Here is a 19,460-nt window from a genome sequence, read left to right on the forward strand (position 1 = left end):
TAATAGTGCAAACTGCAACATCATGCACTTAGGGACTAACAAGAATTTTTGCTATAAGCTGGGGACTTATCAGTTGGAAGCAACAGAGGAGGAGAAAGACCTGTAATGGTTGATCACAAGATGACTATGAGCCACCAATGTGACATGGTCATGAAAAAGGCTAATGCAGTCTTAGGATGCATCAGGCGAGGTAATTCCAGTAGAGAGAGGAAAGTGTTAGTACCATTATACAATACACTGGTGAGACCACACCTCGAATACTGTCTGCAATTCTGGTTTCCCACGTTTAAGAAAGGTTAATTCAAACTGGAACGGGTGCAGAGGAATGGAAAACATATCTTATGCGAGGAGACTCAAACAGCTGGGCTTGTTTAGCCTGACCAAAAGATGGTTGAGGGGAGATATGATTTCTCTGTATACATACTTGAGAGGGATAAATACCAGGGAGGGAGAAGAGTTATTTAAGTTAAGCACCAACATTGCCACAAAAACAAATGGCTATAAACTGGCCATCAACAAGTTTAGGCTTGAAATTAGACAAAGGTTTCTAAACATCAGAGAAGTGAAGTTCTGGAACAGCCTTCCAAGAGGAACAGTGGGGACAAAAAGCCCAACTGGCTTTAAGACTGAGCTTAATAAGTTTATGGAGGGGATAGTATGATGAGACTGCCTACAACAGCATGTAGCCGATTTTTGACTGCTAGTGGCAAATAACCCAAAGGGGTGGTGATGGGATACTAGTTGGGGTGGGCTCTGAGTTAATACAGAGAATTATTTCCCAAGAGTCTGGCTGTTGGGTCTTGTTGAAATGCTCAGGGTCTAACTGATCGCCATATTTGGGGTTGGGAAGGAATCCACCAGATCAGATTGGTAGAGACCCTGGGGGCTTTTTGCCTTCCTCTGCAGCATAGGGCACAGGTCACTTGCAGGTTTAAACTAGTATAAAGGGTGAATTCTCTGTAACTTGAAGTCTTTAAATCATGATATCAGAACTTCAGTAACTCAGCCAGAGGTTAGGGGTCTATTACAGGAGTGGGTGGGTGAGATTCTGTGGTGTGCAATGTGCAGGTGGTCAGACTAGATGATCATTCTGGTCCCTTCTGGCCTCAAAATCTGAGAGTCTATAAGATCTGGTCTGTACTGACCAATGTTTTGACTGGAGTACAATAATACTTTTATTTCAAGAGTTTGCAAAATACAGATCAGGCAAACTGGAATGAACAAAATATTTGACAGAAAATGGTATGGCACTTTCAATCAATGATTTTTTAAACAAATTCCATGTTCAGTTGGCACCACATATTTTGTGGTTGCATTTCCGGGACCCATCTTTGTTCAGATTTTATTTTAAATGTTAATGATTAACCACAGAGACAGTCTATTTTTTTTTAATTGTGTTGCAAAGACAGATTAAATTGTGATATAGACTGCAGACTCCAGGCCTGCTTAGACTGATATACTGAAGGTTTTATAAATCTGTTTTCAGCCTTTAAATACTGGCTCAATGCCTGTTGCACTGTCTTCAGTCACAAACATAACTATAAATAATGATGTAATGAATTTATTATCCTTCTGCCTTCCCTCAAAGACATTTGTCTTAGTTTGTAGTTATTGACTGAATTTTGTGAATGGTAAAACCAAAACTTACAGAAAAAATAACTTGTGAGTATAGAAGTTTTTAATTACTCTTGCTTGTAAACAGACAACTTAACCTTATGTACAGCAGAGACAAAGATTGTCAAAAATATTATTGTTCTTCCTACATTCAGACATAAGGCCAAATTCTGGTTGTCCTTTCCATGTATTTGGCAAGCGAGGTAGCCAGGAGGGGAACTACAATACTCATCTTCATGGAGTTAATATGTTGCAGAGATTGGATAAGGAAGCTGGGGAAGAGATTGGAACTGGGAGACAGTGGGAGGGGAGGGAAGAGACAGATTGAATAAGAAGTTAGGAGTGGGCAAACTGGTACTCACTTGGCCATGGGAGTGGAGACTGGGACTAGGCAGGCCAGGACAATGGGACTGGGATAAGGAGCTAGGAATGGGGAAAGGGACAGGTGGTTAAGGACAGGGCAGAAAGGGTTAAGGTTGGCAGGAATAGGCAGAAGAATTCTATGACCTCATGAGAGCATGCCCCTCTCCAAAATCTGAAATGAAACCCAAGATTTCTGAGTCCCAACATTCCTCTGTTGGCAGAAAATATCTGCGAAACCCACTGGCAAACTCTCTCATTCCCTTCTAGTGCTTGTCTACGTAGAGACTGACAAGCTATTAGCTCAGGTGACAGAGGTCTGTGTGGTGGATATAAAGGTTCCAATCCTGCTGATGACCCATATAGGTGTCAGTTAATGGAATAATGATGCCAATTAATGGAATTTCTGGGACGGATTTCAGTTTTCTTTTTTAAAAACCTAGGAAATTACAGACAAAGTATGATAATAGAACATTAAGGTTGCAAATTCAAGCACTCAAAAGCTAGCAAATGCCTGAATTAAGGTTGCCAGTGCAACCTGAATTTGCCCCCCCCCCTTGTGCATATGCAGTCTGATAGCGTTTTTAATTATATGATCACATACTATTTTTTACAGAGAATCTCGCCTCTTTCAGTGCACAGAGTGCAGCTGCTCCAGGGATGAATCAGGGTTGTGTAGTGAAGGGGGCTGCTGTCTGTAGGACTCTTGCCTCATTTGTTGCACAAGTTGGAAAGTGTGAGACAGAATTGCAAGAAGAGAAGGGATGGTCTCATGGTTAAGGCAGCTGAATGCCACCCTGGAGAATTGAATGCTATCTCTGCCTCTGCCAGAGTTCCTATGTGATGTTGTTTCCAAAAATGGGGGGTGGTTTAATCCCCCCAGCAAATTAATCCTGAAGGCATCCTACCTAACCAGGTGCATGCAGATTATGATCTGGGGAGTGCTGTCCTTATTTATGTGACTGTAGGAAGAATGGAAGAGACATTTTTGCTGAATTTACATTTTGTAGAGACTGTAAATGCATAAAAGAGTAAATCAGTTTCAAATGTGGAATACTTGCAAAATGAGACCTATTGTGGCGTATAGGGCTGCTGACCCAGAACAGTACCTAGTTCCCCATCTGAACCTCTGTCATGCTATAAAAGAGATCCATTGGGTTTGCACAGGTTAACACTATAAAGGTCATATATGGTTTAGAGAAAGATACTAACCCAGAGAAATGCAAGATTATCATGCATTCCTGTCCCTAAATTTGGCCCTCACATCCAGTTTACTCACTCACTTCTCCTTCATATTATATTGTTTTGAAAAATTACAAGGTTCTCTTTCTCCTCATCTGTGCCCTACAAAATCTTAGTCAAAGAACAGTGAGATCTCTGCCATTACTGGTGGCAGAAGACCCAGAGACAAATGAGTTAATGCAGAAAGAAAATGTCTGTACTGAACTGGATACAAATGCTACAGCAACATCACTTGGTGGAAGTGATAACAGAGAAAATTAATTTTTACTAATAAGCTTAAACTTAAGTGTTAGACTATTGAAATTAGTTATGAATTTAATTTCAAATACGAATGTGATATGCTTAAAGTTCATATTGTGTAATGATGTAAGAAAAAATTCTTAAGCAGCCTCCTCATTCCATCTGTGAAGTGGGGAAGATATACGATATATAGGCCTATAGTAGTATGGACATGAAGAATAAACTTTAATTTATGATATTTTCAGTAAATTTATGCTAATGAATTTAACAAGCAGCTTGGCTTTGAGACTGATAAAGCAAAATAATCTTTCACCTAGTTCCCTAGTGTTCCCGATAGAGTGACAGTTCTGTAATTTCTTACTTTGCTCATGAGGCCCTGTCTGACTTGGGAAAATGTAAGCATGAGACATGAATGGGTGGGGAACAACTTTTCTAAGCCAAAGGACAAAGAGTCATACATTATGACCAGGAAGGTACCAGGCCCTAATAGTCAGGAGGCCATTCAGGGGGGATATGATAGAGGTATGTAAAATCATGAGTGGTTTGGAGAAAGTGAATAAGGAAAAATTATTTACTTGCTCACATAATATAAGAACTAGGGGCCACCAAATGAAATTAATGGGCAGCAGGTTTAAAACAAATAAAAAGAAGTTGTTCTTCACACAGCGCACAGTCAACCTGTGGAACTCCTTGCCTGAGGAGGTTGTGAAGGCTAGGACTATAACAGGGTTTAAAAGAGAAATAGATAAATTCATGGAGGTTAAGCCATTAATGGCTATTAGCCAGGATGGGTAAGGAATGGTGTCCCTAGCCTGTCTGTCAGTCAGAGGATAGAGATGGATGGCAGGAGAGAGATCACTTGATCATTACCTGTTAGGTTCACTCCCTCTGGGGCACCTGGCATTGGCCGCTGTCAGCAGACAGGCTACTGGACTGGATGGACCTTGGTCTGACCCAGTATGGCCATTCTTATGTTATGTTACGTTCTTATTCAGGGCTGTTCACCTAGATAAGGGGAGTTGAAATCCATTTTGGTGGATTCCTCGTGTCCTGTTATTCACTACAATTGCTTTTGGAAAAACCACACCCGTGGGTATGACAAAGAAACAGTACCCTAAGAAGGAGGGCCCCAATGGCAGAACAAAAGTCAGACTGACCTCACTTCAGGACTGGACTGTGTGGTTGAGGTAAGAAACCTGTGGTCTCCTGATTTGATCAGAAGATTGCTGGTATGATGCCAGGTTGAATTTTACTCATAAAAACCAGATAAACAAGAAACTGTGTCTGCTCTTCTCAAGGTCACCATGATGACAAACAGAGGCTGATATTCCTACTTTCCCTTCTAAGGAAAGTAGGGACAAACATTGCAGACCTGCCAGTTGATCAAAGGATGATGCCCGGTAGTGACAGTACCTGAACCAGAAGACATTGCCTAGTTTCTCAAACTGCAGTTCCTGAATGACTCAAACTGAAGAGCAGATCCTTTTTCTTTTCTGAGTACCTTTTCCTTTTGTTTCCTTAACAGGACATCTGAATACCTGTAGGGATGCCTGCCTGGGAAAATTTGTCCTAACCTTTTTTAGGTGCCGCTGTATGTGTATATGTCTATTAATAGCATAGTACAAATTACCATTGGCCATTAATTAACCTAGGTTCAAAGCAGATATTATCATAGAACAAATTAACCCGGATACATAACTATGCAAACTTTAACCCCTTGTTTACACAAAGGAAAGTATAAGCTCCTAAATAAACTGCATTGAGATACAGAGACAAAGTGGGTGAGGTAATATCTTTTATTGGACCAACTTCTGTTGGTCAAAGGGATAAGCTTTCAAGCTTACAGAGCTCTTCTTCAGTCCTGGGAAAAGTACTCACCTAAATACAAGGTGGAATAGATTAAATATATGGAATTAATATGCTGTAAGAGACCATTCAAGGTGAAGTGGGTATTTAACACCTCTGAGATCATAGGACAAAGGGGGGTTAGTGGGTTACAGATTGTTGTAATGAGCCATGAATCCAGTGTTTTTATCAGAGGGGTAGCCGTGTTAGTCTGAATCTGTAAAAAGCAACAGAGGGTCCTGTGGCACCTTTGAGACTAACAGAAGTACTGGGAGCATAAGCTTTCGTGGGTAAGAACCTCACTTCTTCAGATGCAAGTGAAGTGTTTTTATTGAATCTGATTTTTTGTGTCTAGCAAAGTTATGAATTTAAGCTCCCAGGCTCATCTTTTGAAGGTGTTGTGCAGCTTTACTTTGAGGGTGAGGACTAAGAGGTCAGATATGGAGTGATCATTTTGTGAAAAGTGTTATCATTTTTCTGGGTGAGTTCATTTGAGAGCATAGTGATTCTCTTGTTTCATCCACATAGCTGTTATTGTGGCATTTAGTGCATTAGGTACGCCACATGTGATAAGCAAGTGTAAGACCATAAAGACACTGAATATATGGTTCATTACAACAATCTGTAACCAACTAACCTTCCTTTGTCCTATGACTGCAGAAGAGTTAACAGCCCACTTCACCTTGAATGGTCGTTTGCAACGCGAGTTAACTCCTTATGTTAATCTCTTTTTTTCAGTTACAACGTTCTGAGTGCCTTTCCCACACCTGAAGAACTCTGTAAGCTTGAAAGTTTGTCTCATTTACTAACAGAAGCAGGGCCAGCTCCAGGGTTTTTGCCGCCCCAAGCGTCGAAAAAATAAATAAATAAAAAATAAAATAAAAAAGCCGTGATTGCGATCGGCGGCAGCTCCACCGTGCCGCTTTCTTCTTCGGCGGCAATTCAGCGGCAGGTCCTTCCCTCGGAGAGGGACCGAGGGACCCGCCGCTGAATTTCCGCCGAAGAGCCCGACGTGCCACCCCTTCCCCTTGGCCTCCCCAAGCACCTGCTTGCTGGACTGGTGCCTGGAGCTGGCCCTGAACAGAAGTTGGTCCAATAAAAGATATTACCTGACCCACTGTGACTCTCTAAAGCTTGGTCTACACTGCAGTTAGGGCAACATAAGGCATCTTATGTCGACCTAAGTATGTCAGTATCTACACTACAGCCTTGCTCCCACCGATGTAAGTGCTCTACTACACCGTCATCACAACTCAACCTCCCCGAGAGGTGTAGGACTCATGTTGGTGTACTTAGAGTGATGCAATGTCTGTGTAGACACTGCATTCCTTACATCGGCTGTGGGCTGTCATTCTTGTCAATGTCATGGCTAACATAGGTCAATTTAAGATTGTAGTGTAGATATGCCCTAATATCCTGGGACCAACATGCATACTACAACAACAGCAGCAATACCACCCCTCGCAAAGAAACAAAAACGTACAGAGACAGAAAGACTGTCAGACATTCAATCATTGATGGTGTTAACTTTGTGATTTGATTCTTGATTGTGCTCATGTAAAGACTTGACCAATCGTTGGTCTTAAATTATTCTTTTTTAATTTACTATTTGTATTGCTAATGCCTGATTTGACTAACTTGATTTACACTGTAATCAATCTAATTTTCATATTCTTTAGTACTTTAGGTATGAATAAGAAATTAGTTAACCTTATAGTTTTTTCTATTCTTAAATAAAAGTTACAAAAAATACTGCAAACTGGGTCTCTGATCAAATGGTGATGAGGTAAAAACAACCTTAAAGGGATATTAAAATAATAATAGAGCATTTGACTCAAGTCTTGAAAACCCTCCTATTATTATTACATAACTCAAATCAAACTTTTCACAAAAACCAAATCGTATCACTCATTGCTTGTCTACACTTGAAACGCTACAAGTGACAGTGCTGCAGCTGCGCCGCTGTAGCGTGTCAATGTAATGCTACCTATGCCGATGGGAGGGGTTCTCCTATTGGCATAGATAATCCACCTCTCTGATAGGGAGTAGCTAGGTAGACAGAAAAATTCTCCCATCAACCTACCACTGTTTACCCCCATGTTTAGGTTGGCTTAACTGCGCTGCTCAGGGTTGTGGACTTTTCACACCTCTGAGTGACATAGCTGGGTTAACCTAACTTTTTAGTGTATACCAGACCTAATTGTGTGATTTACAGAAATTCTGAGCACTTATAGCTGCAACTGAAGTCAGTGGGACCTGTGCTTTAAACATGTACTAGGCATTATATAGCACTTTACACTGAATAATCCAGTCCTATGCTTCTCATATTGGGCACGCAAAATGAATGGAAATCTATTACCTTAATTTCTGTGTGCATCATTTCCTCATCTATAAAATGGGGATGATGCATCATCTCATCTCATAAGGATGTTGTGAAGATAATGTTTGAGAAGCACTCAGATATTGTAAAGATGAGTGCCATAGAAAAGCCCATGAAAAAATTAATAATTATTTCTCAGAGCAGGTTTGAATAGTATGCAGTAAATAGAATGTGAGGACATACATTGAATAATGAGAAGAAAAAAATATTTCATAGCTATTCATTAGGAGAACACCATCCACTGTGGGCACTGAATTAGGAGGTATCCTGTGGAAAAAAATAGTATGTAGTCATGTAATTAAAGACTGTATCATGTTTGTTCATATGCCTCACTCTGCTTATGCATCAACTTTACTTCTGGCAATTCCCAACTTTTCAGTGCTTGACTTTGCAAGTTTAATAATGTACTTTTAATGAAGTTTTTGTGTATAATATATCCGTACTGTGTGTGTGTGTGTATATATATATATATATATAAATATAAAAATGTAAGTCCCTTCTTCAGGTCAAAGACAAAAATGATTATTGTTCTTTATTATTTATAAAAAGCAACAGAGAGTCCTGTAGCACCTTTAAGACTAACAGATGTATTGGAGCATAAACTTTCGTGGGTGAATACCCACTGTGTCTGACGAAGTGGGTATTCACCCATGAAAGCTTATGCTCCAATACATCTGTTAGTCCTTAAAGGTGCCAGAGGACTCTCTGTTGCTTTTTACAGATCCAGACTAACACAGCTACCCCTCTGATACTTTATTATTTATATTACAGTAGTGCCTACAGGCCCAGTCATTAATCGGGTACTCATTATTTTAGGCACTTACAAATACATACTAAAGAGATGTTGCTGGCCCCTAAGAGCTTACATGGTGATTATAGAGATTAAAGGAAGTTTTCAGCCCTGCTAAACTTTTTACTCTTCATATCTCAAAATAATGTCTTAATATTTTTCAGGTACAGTGTGCTAGCACTGATTTCAACAGGATAGCATAGGAAAATATCACTGCTGGCTTGCTTCGCTTGATTGTGTTCAGTTTTTGGTGCACAATCAGGCTACCACTACTGGGTTATTGTATTAGGCCAAATTCATTCCTGGTATGTCTCCATTGAGTTCACTGGAGCAATACAAGGGATGCATTTACCCCACATTGAGTATCAGATGGTAGGGTTGGAGTATTATATAATTAATATGTATATGAAAATCTCATTATTTTAAACAAATTAAATTATATTTTGGAGTATCTTTAATTGTATTGTCTTAAACTCTCACAGATTTTCCACTGTTCTAAACCTTAGCAATTCTTTTTAGTGGGAATAACCACATTAAATTAAATAAAACAACCCCAAATTAATAAATAAAATTGAATAACCCCCCTAAAATTAATGTCCACATACAGGCAATGATTCCTGTATAAATACATTCTACTGCCATCAGTGGGGGTTGCCAAACTCACAGATTGAGGGAAGCGTATGGCAATGTACAGTCTTCAGCTCAGACATCCTATTAATCAGGCAACATTAACCAGTTTGGGACCAAATTCAGTGGCATCTAATGTGTGGAACATAGGACTAGAATTTACACAAGTACTGTTAGTACCACAATTAAAAGAATATTTTGTACATACTGGTTTTTATGTCTATTGTTAAAATATCACCTATAGACTAAACTATACAAAAATCTGCAGTGGGAAAATGGATAAAGCAATTAGAAGTAGAGTGTTGTGGTGGATGAATATAGGAACTCCTGAATATACTTCCCAGCTCAGCCACTGACTTGCTCTGTGGACACGGGAAAGTGACTTGAAACTCACTGGGCTATACTGACTGGAGGGGAGAAGGGTGGAGAATGTATATCCATCCAACTGGTCTCCATAAACTCTTCAATGGCCCCTTTCTGCCTCATGGGGATCCTAAAGTCAATTTTCAAATGCTACTTCATGTTAAAAATGCCCTTCTCCACTGCTTCATTCTGTCCTTCTCTGCTTGTGGCCGAGTGTGAGACAATTACAGGCAGAAACAACCATTGAGAAGATACCATCTAATATCCAAAGGAGGAGCTTTCCTTATGGCTGTCCAGCCCCTGTAGCACTGAACTTGTTTATAGGCCAAGTTTTGAGGCACTCCATGTGTGATATTAAAAGAGCGAATTTGCATATTTTAAAACAATTTATACATAACCATACATTTAACCTAAGGTCCACCTAACCTGCCTCAAGGTCCAAATGCCACCTTGAAATGTTGGGCTGCTAGCCCTTTGCTCATTCTTTGCAAATGGGACAGGTCTTCATATGCTAGAATAAGGATAATTAATCTCATTGTGCCCCCAAAAGTAGCTAGTGCTGCAGAAGGGGAAACAATAGTTAGTTTATACCAAAATGGCAGTCTTCTACAAAAGACACAAGTACAGAAAGAGATCCTGTTATATTCTAGGAATACCACACACAAATGTAAGTAGTGGAGAGCGGTTGCACCTATTGCCTGAACGTGCTATCAGCATTTGACATCCAATGTCTGCTGTGCTTTTGCATCTAATGGCAGTAATGCTGCTAGAGATTCCTCTTTGGGCTAGGGTATCAAGCTAGCCAAGTAGGAAAGAGAGTCAGAGAAAAACTGCTTGCCCAGGGTGCAATCTTGAGCTCTGAAAGAAACTGCAGTGAGCAAACTCATGCAGAAACACTTCTCCCACACACCTGCTATGACTCAAACAATTCCTCTCTGTGTTATTCAGAGCTGCTGCATCTTTTGGAATAATACTATAACCATTACTGGAATATACTATCCACAGTGAAACAGACAGTTGAAAGCAGGTTTCCACTTAAACACTACGATAATCTGTAAATTATGATGTGAAGGATCAAAATACACAGGTTTTACATTTTATGCATTTGTCACTTATTTACTCGAGTAACCCAAAAGTTAGTGTGTTATGTGTCTTACCCGATTCCCACCCCGGATGTCCAATCCACAGTAATGTGAATTTGTGACAACCTGATTCTTTAGCACAAGCAGTAAAGCAGACCTTCATTCCTTTAGTTATGAAGGTCACTGATTCAACCCCTGGTGTTGACAAGATAACAGCTATCACACTAGCATCTTTGAAATTTGAGAGTTACGTCTCATACTGGCAGGGAAGGAGGAGATTAATATGCAGATGTGCTAATATAATGCACGCATGTGCACCCTGCTGCTGAAGCTGCTCCTGGCTGTACCCAATTGCCAAGGATTTCCTTTCCAGCTGGGCTCCTGAAATAACACTGGGAAGAATGAAAAAAAGCAATATTTTAAGCAGGAAATCCCCCTGGGGATGGGGGGACTATGAGGTCTGCTAGAGCAGAGGCCCTCCCACCAGTCTCCCCATCCCCCTACATACTTAATCACCTCATGGAATTTATGTGATAAAAGGAAAGTAAATACTGCTCTCAGCAACAGCAAATAAGACTAACTGAAAGCTACTATGTTCTGTGTCCAATAACACCACACTGTGCCTTGATCACTAATACTGCAAGAAAAAATCTGTCTAGTCTGTCCTGAACACCAAAAAGTTTGCAATATTCTTTGAAAACTGAATGACAAACTAAAAAAAGCATAACATACCTGACGTACAAAACTATTAGAGGTAGTGTCAGAAGACGTACTCCCATCTGATCCTTTAAATCGGTTTTTTCTTCTAGCTCCTTTTCCGTAAGACTGTAAAAAAATAAAACAGGAATACTGTTAATTTCCCTTACACAGAAACTTCAAATACAAACATTACTGATGTAACATGACATGTTTGACTGCTCGGAGCTCAACTGGGCAACCTTCCTCAAGTTGGTGAGCAATTACGCAAGTAATTGATGGGACACATGCATAAGTAAGTGCTGACCAACATGAATAAGGTTTGCACAGTCAAGCCCTGAAAGGTTCTCTCTCCTTTCAGGTTCAGTGAAGCAGTTTTACAAACTAATACGATGTAATATTATATTCACAAGTCAGAATAGCATGGTTTTATTTTATAGTTACTTTAAATGTACTTTCTAATAAGAGAGATGCTGGAGAAGTCTACAGTACATCCTAATTATGAGCCAAATCAGCTGGGAGAAAGAAACAGAAAAATGCGAATGATAATTGTTTAAGAACAGTTTACTAAATGCTACAAAATCCACAATCATACAATTGAAAAAGAAGGTTACACTGGTCAATAAACCAGCCTTACTTAGAGGGGAAGTGAAAGCAGCCATAATAAATAAATAATAAATATAACTAATGGAAAAAAGGGGAAGTTGATAATAATGAACATAAATTAAAAGCAAGGAATTGTAGAAAATTGATAATGGAAGCAAAAGAATACCAGGTAACATCTATAGTCAGAGTTAAAGATAATAAAAATGAGCTTTTTAAAATACATCAGAAACAAAAGGATTCCTAACAATGGTATTGATTCATTACTAGTTGGATATGATAGAACTGTCAATAATAATGTGCAAAAGGAAGACATTCAATCAATATTTCTGTTCAGTAGCCACCTCCTTCTTGGTCACTGTACACGACACCACTATCCTGCCTGTCACTCAAGCCCATAACCTGTGCATCATTGTTGACTTGGACCTCTCTCTAGGTCCTCACATCTAGGCTATGTCTAAATCTTCCTACGTAACACCACTAATATACAGCCTTTTCTATCCATCCACACAGCTAAACTCTTGTCCAGGTTCTCACTATATCACTCTTGATTACAACAACATCCTTTTCTCTAGCCTTGACAAATGCAATCTTGCCTTGCTCAGATCCATTTAGAGTACAGCTGCAAAGATTATTCTTCTAGTCCATTACTTTGACGATTTCACCCCTCTCTTTGAATCCCTCCACTGGCTCCCTCTTCTCTTTCACATCAAACTTATGCTGCTTGTACTCACTTTCAAGGCCCTTCACAGTCAATCCTCACCCAGTCTATCATCTTTCATTCACTATCAAGATGTCAACTCCTGCCTCCAATCAGCCAGTAATGCCAACCTCCATCTCCCACTTGTTAAATTTTCAAACCAGCACCTCAGTTCTTTCTCCCATGCTACCCCTCACACCTGAGAGTTCCCCATAAACATTCAAAAAGCTACCTCTTTATCCTTAAAACTCTCCTTTGCCGTGATGCCTACAAAAATGTGACAACAGCCTCTGGTGTGTGGATACTACTGCCTATCATGTTGACCAATATTGTCTCATTGTTTCCTTCTACTCCCTCATATATTTATCTATATCTGTCTTTGTTTCTTGGCTGATACTGTAAACTCTGAACAGAGTAAAAAACAAAACAAAATAAAAGAAGGAAAGATTTTGGTATCTCAGGAAACTGGAGGTTGATAGGTAAACTCATCATGCTAAAGAAGTGGTGGGCCACGTAATCCCCTCTTAAACTTATTCTTGCTAATAATCATGTATATGTTTGTAACTGCATGGCAACACATCTTAACAAAAAAAATCGGATTTCCTAATATTCTGCAACATTGCCACCCCAAACATTCAAAAATCCTGAGTCAGTCTCCCCACAAAAAAGTCATGAGATTTTTAAAATTCTCATGATTTTAAAGTCAATACATTTTGGGTTCTTTTTAATTGCCCTCTGGTATTTGAGCCCTTAGGGTTCAAAGTTTCAAGCTTTTCTCCAAACTTTGAAGGCTAGAAACTTGCTTTTGTTTTTAAATGAGAGCTGAGATTCTCACATAATCATATGACTCCAGGAGCTGTGAATTTAAGAAAAACACCAAATATGATAAAATTTTGAGATTTGGGGTCACTGATTCGGTCTTATTATATTTTGCCTCTTCCTGTGCATTTCCTCACAGCTGTGTTGTGCAAGATCAAATTCTTTATTTGCATGAACAATTGTTTCTGGAGTTATAATTTTGGAAGAATAGTAAACTGATTTTTCACAATGTACATAATACTAGGCTGGAAATTTCAGTATTAAAATTAGGTATTTTATCTACATTTTGCTTATATTCCAGGAAGAAGTGTATAACAGTTGGTTATAACTGAACAATTACAAATAACAGGCTGAATTGTGACACATGGCTATTGGCCTAAATAAGCGGCAAGGTGGGCAGCCTTTCTTGAACCCAATGCACCAAGGTACTGCATATGCTTTACCATACTTCTGAATGTTCCAGCATGCACCCACCGGGGCAGCCTGCACCATAGGCTTGTACACAGTAGTATTTATGCAGGGAACAGTCCCTGTAGTCTGGGCTTGTATGCTATATACACAAAGGCAATGCTCCTCAATACTACCCAAGAATATCTGCATGTGGTCAGCAACAATCTGGCACAAAGTAATTGTATTCATTTTGCAATTAGTAAGACTCCAATCCTGCAAACACTTAAGTATTGGTATAACTTCAATCATGGGAGCAGTCTCATTGACTCAATGGGACTGCTAATACAAGTAAAGTTATGCATGCTATTAAGTGTTTATATAGAATGGGGACCTTAGCTTGCTTTATTACTTAGTTACTTAGGTGTGTAAAGTTCTTTTAAAATGGGCTGCGTTGCTATAGACAAAGAAACACAACACACACATGTTTAAATTCTGTTGCTTCCTAAAATACCAGTCAGGCTGTGTAAGACTTTTTTTTTAACTACAAGTATTTTTGTAAAAATTGTTCTTCTTAAAAAGTGTGGTAGATGAAAAGTGATGAAGACATGTTTTTCAGTCTCACTTTTGCCTAAAAATAAGTCACTCATCCTTTATTTAAATCCACCGTATCTAATAAACCATGAAAATCATATTAATCATCTTACACATGTACAGCGGTTCCCTGAAAATTAACACTGTTTCATATATGAATAATTATTTCTAAGTTATTAGGAGCTGAAGAGTGTTCATTTTTCCACAATGAAACCCTATGATTTTAACAAGATCCCTGCTGTGTCCAATGCACAGAAGACCTGCATCCACAATACTTAATTCTCCAACGTACATGACAAACAGAATACATGGTTGATCACCAAAGGAAAAATGCGGTGCTAAATGCATCTGGAAAAGTGGACCTAATGGCATCAAATTACTCAATCCGCAACCAGAAAACCAGTCAGTGTGGATGGAAAATAAGGTGTAAATTTTTAACAGTGACAATAATTAACCACTGGAACAATTTACCAAGAGTTGTGGTCGATTCTCCCTCACTATCTTAAAATCAAGATTGGATGTCTTTCTAAAATGTATGCTCAGGTAATTATTTTGGGGAAAGTTCTATGGCCTGTATTATGTAGAAGGTGAAATTAGATGATCACTATGGTCCCTTCTGGCCTTTGAATCTATGGTAAATCCTAAATGCATATCTATGAACAATCAGCTACCATTCATTTGTATTTTACACCAAGGCAGAAAAGGGAAGCATGTGTAATGCTCTCAGTAGCAGCTCATCCCCAACCTATAATGGAGAATACAGTGCTAGTTATTAAGATTGATATTAAAGAGTTAGAGGCAGAGCTAAAATTTAAAAAACCAGACATGTTTGCCTCATTCAAAGATTCAGAGGATTCAGTCAGCAGTCACTAACTTTACTTCTAGGGGAATTCTGCACCACTGCACAGGCACAGAATTCATGTTCCTCACAGATTTCTTTGCTTCCCTGCAGAAAAATGACTCTCTGATGGGGAATGAAAGGGAAGCCGCAAAAGGGTCATGCGCCGCTCCCCAGCAGCGCGGGTGCATTGTTTTGGGCATCTGGAGCAGCCAGCAAAGAGGTAAGTCCCGGGGAGAGGGGCTAGGATGCAGACGCCCCAGCCAGTGGCTCCTACCCTGTGCTAGGCTCAGCTGCTAATCCCCAGCAGGGCTAGGGAGGATGGGATTTCCTCTTCCCCTGCAAGGAGCAGCCAGGGTCAGACCCCCCCCAAACCTCTCTGGCTGCAGGAAGCTCTGGACCCCCTCCTTCCTGCCCCCATTGCTTCTCAGCCATGGAGGGGAGGGGTCACTGTACAGGGAGCTGCTCCCTATCTGCCCATCCCCCATGCACCCAAACCCACTTCATACCTACATTGCCCCACCAAGCCTCACCCCCTGCACCCAGACTCCTCCCACTGAGACCCCTACCCCACCTGCACCTGGAACACCCTCACTAGCCCCCTGCACTAGACCCCCCCATCCCACTGAATCCCACCAAACCAGCACCTGCACCCCATCAAGCCAGCACCCAGACCCCCACCCTGCTGAGCCCTCCACCCCCAACCTCCCCACCCCCGCTGAGCCCCAACCACCCACCTGGACCCCCCTGCAGAGACCCATTGTCTCTGCACTCAGAACCCCCCTACCAATCCCTCCCAGCATCTGGATCCCGCCCCCCCAAGCTGCCTGCACCCAGATTGCCCCACACAGAACCCTATCACCCTCCACCTGGATCTCCCTACACTAAGCCCCTGGATCCTGCTGCGTTGAGCATGCCTGTCTACATCTAGTGTGCTTGGCATGGAGGGGCAGGCCTGGCCCTTGCGCTGTCAGGGTCAGGTGCAGCCTCACTGCCGAGTCCATGTCCCGGGGTAGGGACTGCAGGGTGATCTCCCACCTCTGTGCAGTCAGTGGCCTGTGCTCCGCACTGCCATGCTGGAGCCTCCACATTTATGTATTGACAAATAAAATTTGCAGAATTTTAAAATATTGTGTACAGAATTTTTAAATTTTTGGTGCAGAATTCCCTCAGGAGTATAACATCTCAGTACAAAAATGATGAGCTGGAGAGAATGAAACAGAAAGAAAACAAAAATCAAGAGCTGGAATGCAGATTAGATGACTGATAGATCTGGGAATGAAGGACTAACATAAGGAACAAATGAGTACTTAAAATAATTGAGAAGCATAATCCTGAAAGATTTGTAGAATCTCTTAACAGAGAATTGCTGGAGTGAGAAGAGAATGTTCCTATTCTAACAGACAGAACACACCAAGTGATCTTTCCTCCCCCTGCAGAAGGATTCAAGACCAAGAGACTTAAATGTGCACATGCACTAGATAAAGAACAGAAACTTAAGGAAAATTCAGGACATACTGACCAAATCCTACCACTCCGTTCAAGAATAATCCATTGCCAATGTAATCATCCCCACCAAATGGGGTTGTTCAGTGCTGCGGTATATCAAACCCTCTCTGATATTCAGTAGCATGTTAGCCATATCACGATTCAGAAGCAAGTACTACAAGCACTTCAGTCAGTACACTCTATAGACTCTAGCATCTGGTGAGTCCCAATAAGCACTCAGACACACAGCTCAGACAAAATCAATTGTTTAGTAGGGCAGGCAGAAAAGAAGGTCACAAATATCCCACATACAACAGCTTAAACGACAACAAAAGATAAACATCACAATTCTTCCTTAGTCCATAGGAGGGATTCTGAAAGTGGATTAGGCCAACTCAGGCCCAGTACCTGGATTGCCCCAAATAGGTGCAATGGGGTATCAGTAGTTCCCAACATGCTAAGTAGGGTTCAATTCCATAGTGATAGCTCTTTGGGGGCTCCTCCATGCAGTTGTCCAGTTGCTGTGCAGACTGCTTTCCCTGTAACAATGTTTAGGCTGCGAGCCCCACCCCACAGTCTCCTGCCCTTTTACTAGTCACTTGGAAGGATGCTGCTTCAGTGCCCCTGGCAGACCCCTCCAAGCCCCCTTTTATTCAGAAACCCGGATGCAGGGTCAAGTCTTTGTTCCTTCCCCACTGGCCTTGTGTCAGCCTGCAATATGCTGTTGCCACTACCACTGCTAACAGCCTCTCCCTTATGGGACACTTTGCTTCTCATCAGTCTCCCAGATCTCAGGCTACCTCTGCTCTGCTGCTGGATCTCAAGAGGGCCAGTTCCCTGCCCACAACAGACACTTTCAAAGAGTTTCTGCCACCCTCACCCTCTTAGCCAGGAGAGGGGACTAGGCCTGTTCTCCTCACTCAAACCAACTGTCTCCCTAACTGCCAGGGAATCTTCTTCCTCCTGCTGACTTACTACATTCCAGAGGTGACAATGTAATGGAATGAGTCTGCTGCTCATTAGATTCATCCCACCATAGATTAAGACCTCTCTGCCTTCAGTCTGAGTGAAAGGAGTGTGTAAGAGTGATTCTTGGGGCACATGTGCTCATCCCAGCAAGCCTCTTACAACCCTTGGGCCCTTTAAGACTGGGAGCTGATGTTGGAGGTCTGATCCTGCCTGCTCCTACTCATGTGCCCAATAGGAATTTGCATATAAGGCTTCCTGACTCAAACAGGAGAGCAGAAATGAGAAACCAGGGTCTGGGGAATCCCAAGAGGGAGGAGAAGAGTCTCTGCACCTGTCAGATGGAAGGCCTGAGGAAGAGATACCAGCAGAGAGCAGGAGCCAACTGGTGAAGCCTCAGCTAAGGAGGACTGTGGAGCCCCGAAGACAAGTCTAAGACAAGACCCATAGGGACAGTGAGACAATTTTGAATCTTATTTCTATGTTGATGCAGAAAAGCCTCAAGCAAAGGAACTGGAAAGGTGCAGTTGTTTGGAGCATGCTTCCATCTTCTCCAGCTGGTGGAGCCCACCAATTTACAGCCAGGCCACTGAAGCGCTTAGGAATTTAGGGGTGAAATATTGCTGGAGCTTCCCATTCAAAATGGCTTGCATTATAAAAACCAGGAATGTGACCTCTAGAAGGCAGTCAGCAGGCTTTAAAGGAAAGTAGGGATTGAAATCACCAGAGAGCTTCAGGTGGACTCAACAGTGGGGAAAATCTAAAGAACAAGGGCAACAACGGATGGCATACTGTATACAACTGAGAAACAAATGCCTCCAGTAGCGACTGAGCACTCAAAATATGCCTACTGCTGACAAAGAGCAAGGTGATGCAGGTTGAACCCCTCAACAGTTTGGGGGGAAATCAAGAGAGAAATAATTCTTGAAATCTGCCCTGGCTTATATTTAAGGCTATTAACATGTTTTTCTACCATAAAAGAGTGCAACACTGGAAGGAGGTTACCACTTCCAGCCATCAGGTCGAAAACACTGCCTCATGCTGGTGATTGTGCTGGAAGTAATCTGGTCTCACCGCCTCCTAATTCTAATCTATTTTATTCAGGCACTGCCATGTTGGAGTTGGCAGTTGAGGAATACTGATAGATGAGAATAAAGCCTTCAGTAGCTCCATTGTAAGCAGTGATAGAATTATTGTTTGTATTTAATTAAATTAAGAGTAATAGGAACTCTTTGGCTATTAATTATAAAGTTAGTTTGTGAGTTAATATTAACAAATTAAGGCTTTGCAATAGAAGAATATATTTAAAGAATAGGTGAAATGGGGTATGTTTTTTATATATGGGGTAAATCGACTCAACTGTAACTTGTCAGTACAGGGCGGGTTAAATCTGCTGCTGCTCTTCTGATTCCTCACTAGAGGGTGATACGTCAATGAGGATGGGAAGATTCCGTGGCAGATGGATGATGGGTGAGAAACCTGAGAGAAAACAGTGAGGGCAGCTGGTTCCTGGTGACTGCTCAGGTGACTAAGCTGAGGTTCTGGCCCATGTGTGCCAATGGATCTATCTTGCTTTAAGAATAACAGGATGTACGTACACATTTGTAGATAATCTTCACAAAGTGCAAAAACAAATTACACAATACTCACTCCACATCAGTTTCTCTCCAAAAATTGAAACTGAACTACTGCAAGGACCTGAAATCAAATGTGATTAGCCTTGTGACATTACACATTCACACACACAAGAGAATTCTTATATTAGAGCAAGGGTCCGGCAACGTTTGGCACGCGGCTCGCCAGGATAAGCACCCTGGCAGGCCAGG

General features: G+C 41.2%; 1 protein-coding gene across 2 annotated transcripts in view; it reads right to left on the reverse strand.

Moving 5' to 3' along the window:
- CACNB2 (calcium voltage-gated channel auxiliary subunit beta 2) overlaps positions 1-19,460 on the reverse strand; it is a 370,084-nt gene that overhangs the window by 339,334 nt on the left and 11,290 nt on the right. For both annotated transcript variants that reach the window (XM_034760328.1, XM_034760327.1), the window contains exon 2: positions 11,276-11,368. In XM_034760328.1, the coding sequence (XP_034616219.1) occupies positions 11,276-11,368 (93 nt within the window). The remainder of the gene's footprint in view (positions 1-11,275; positions 11,369-19,460) is intronic.

Source organism: Trachemys scripta, chromosome 2 (genome assembly GCF_013100865.1).
Source record: "Trachemys scripta elegans isolate TJP31775 chromosome 2, CAS_Tse_1.0, whole genome shotgun sequence".
Taxonomy (NCBI): Eukaryota; Metazoa; Chordata; order Testudines; family Emydidae; genus Trachemys; species Trachemys scripta.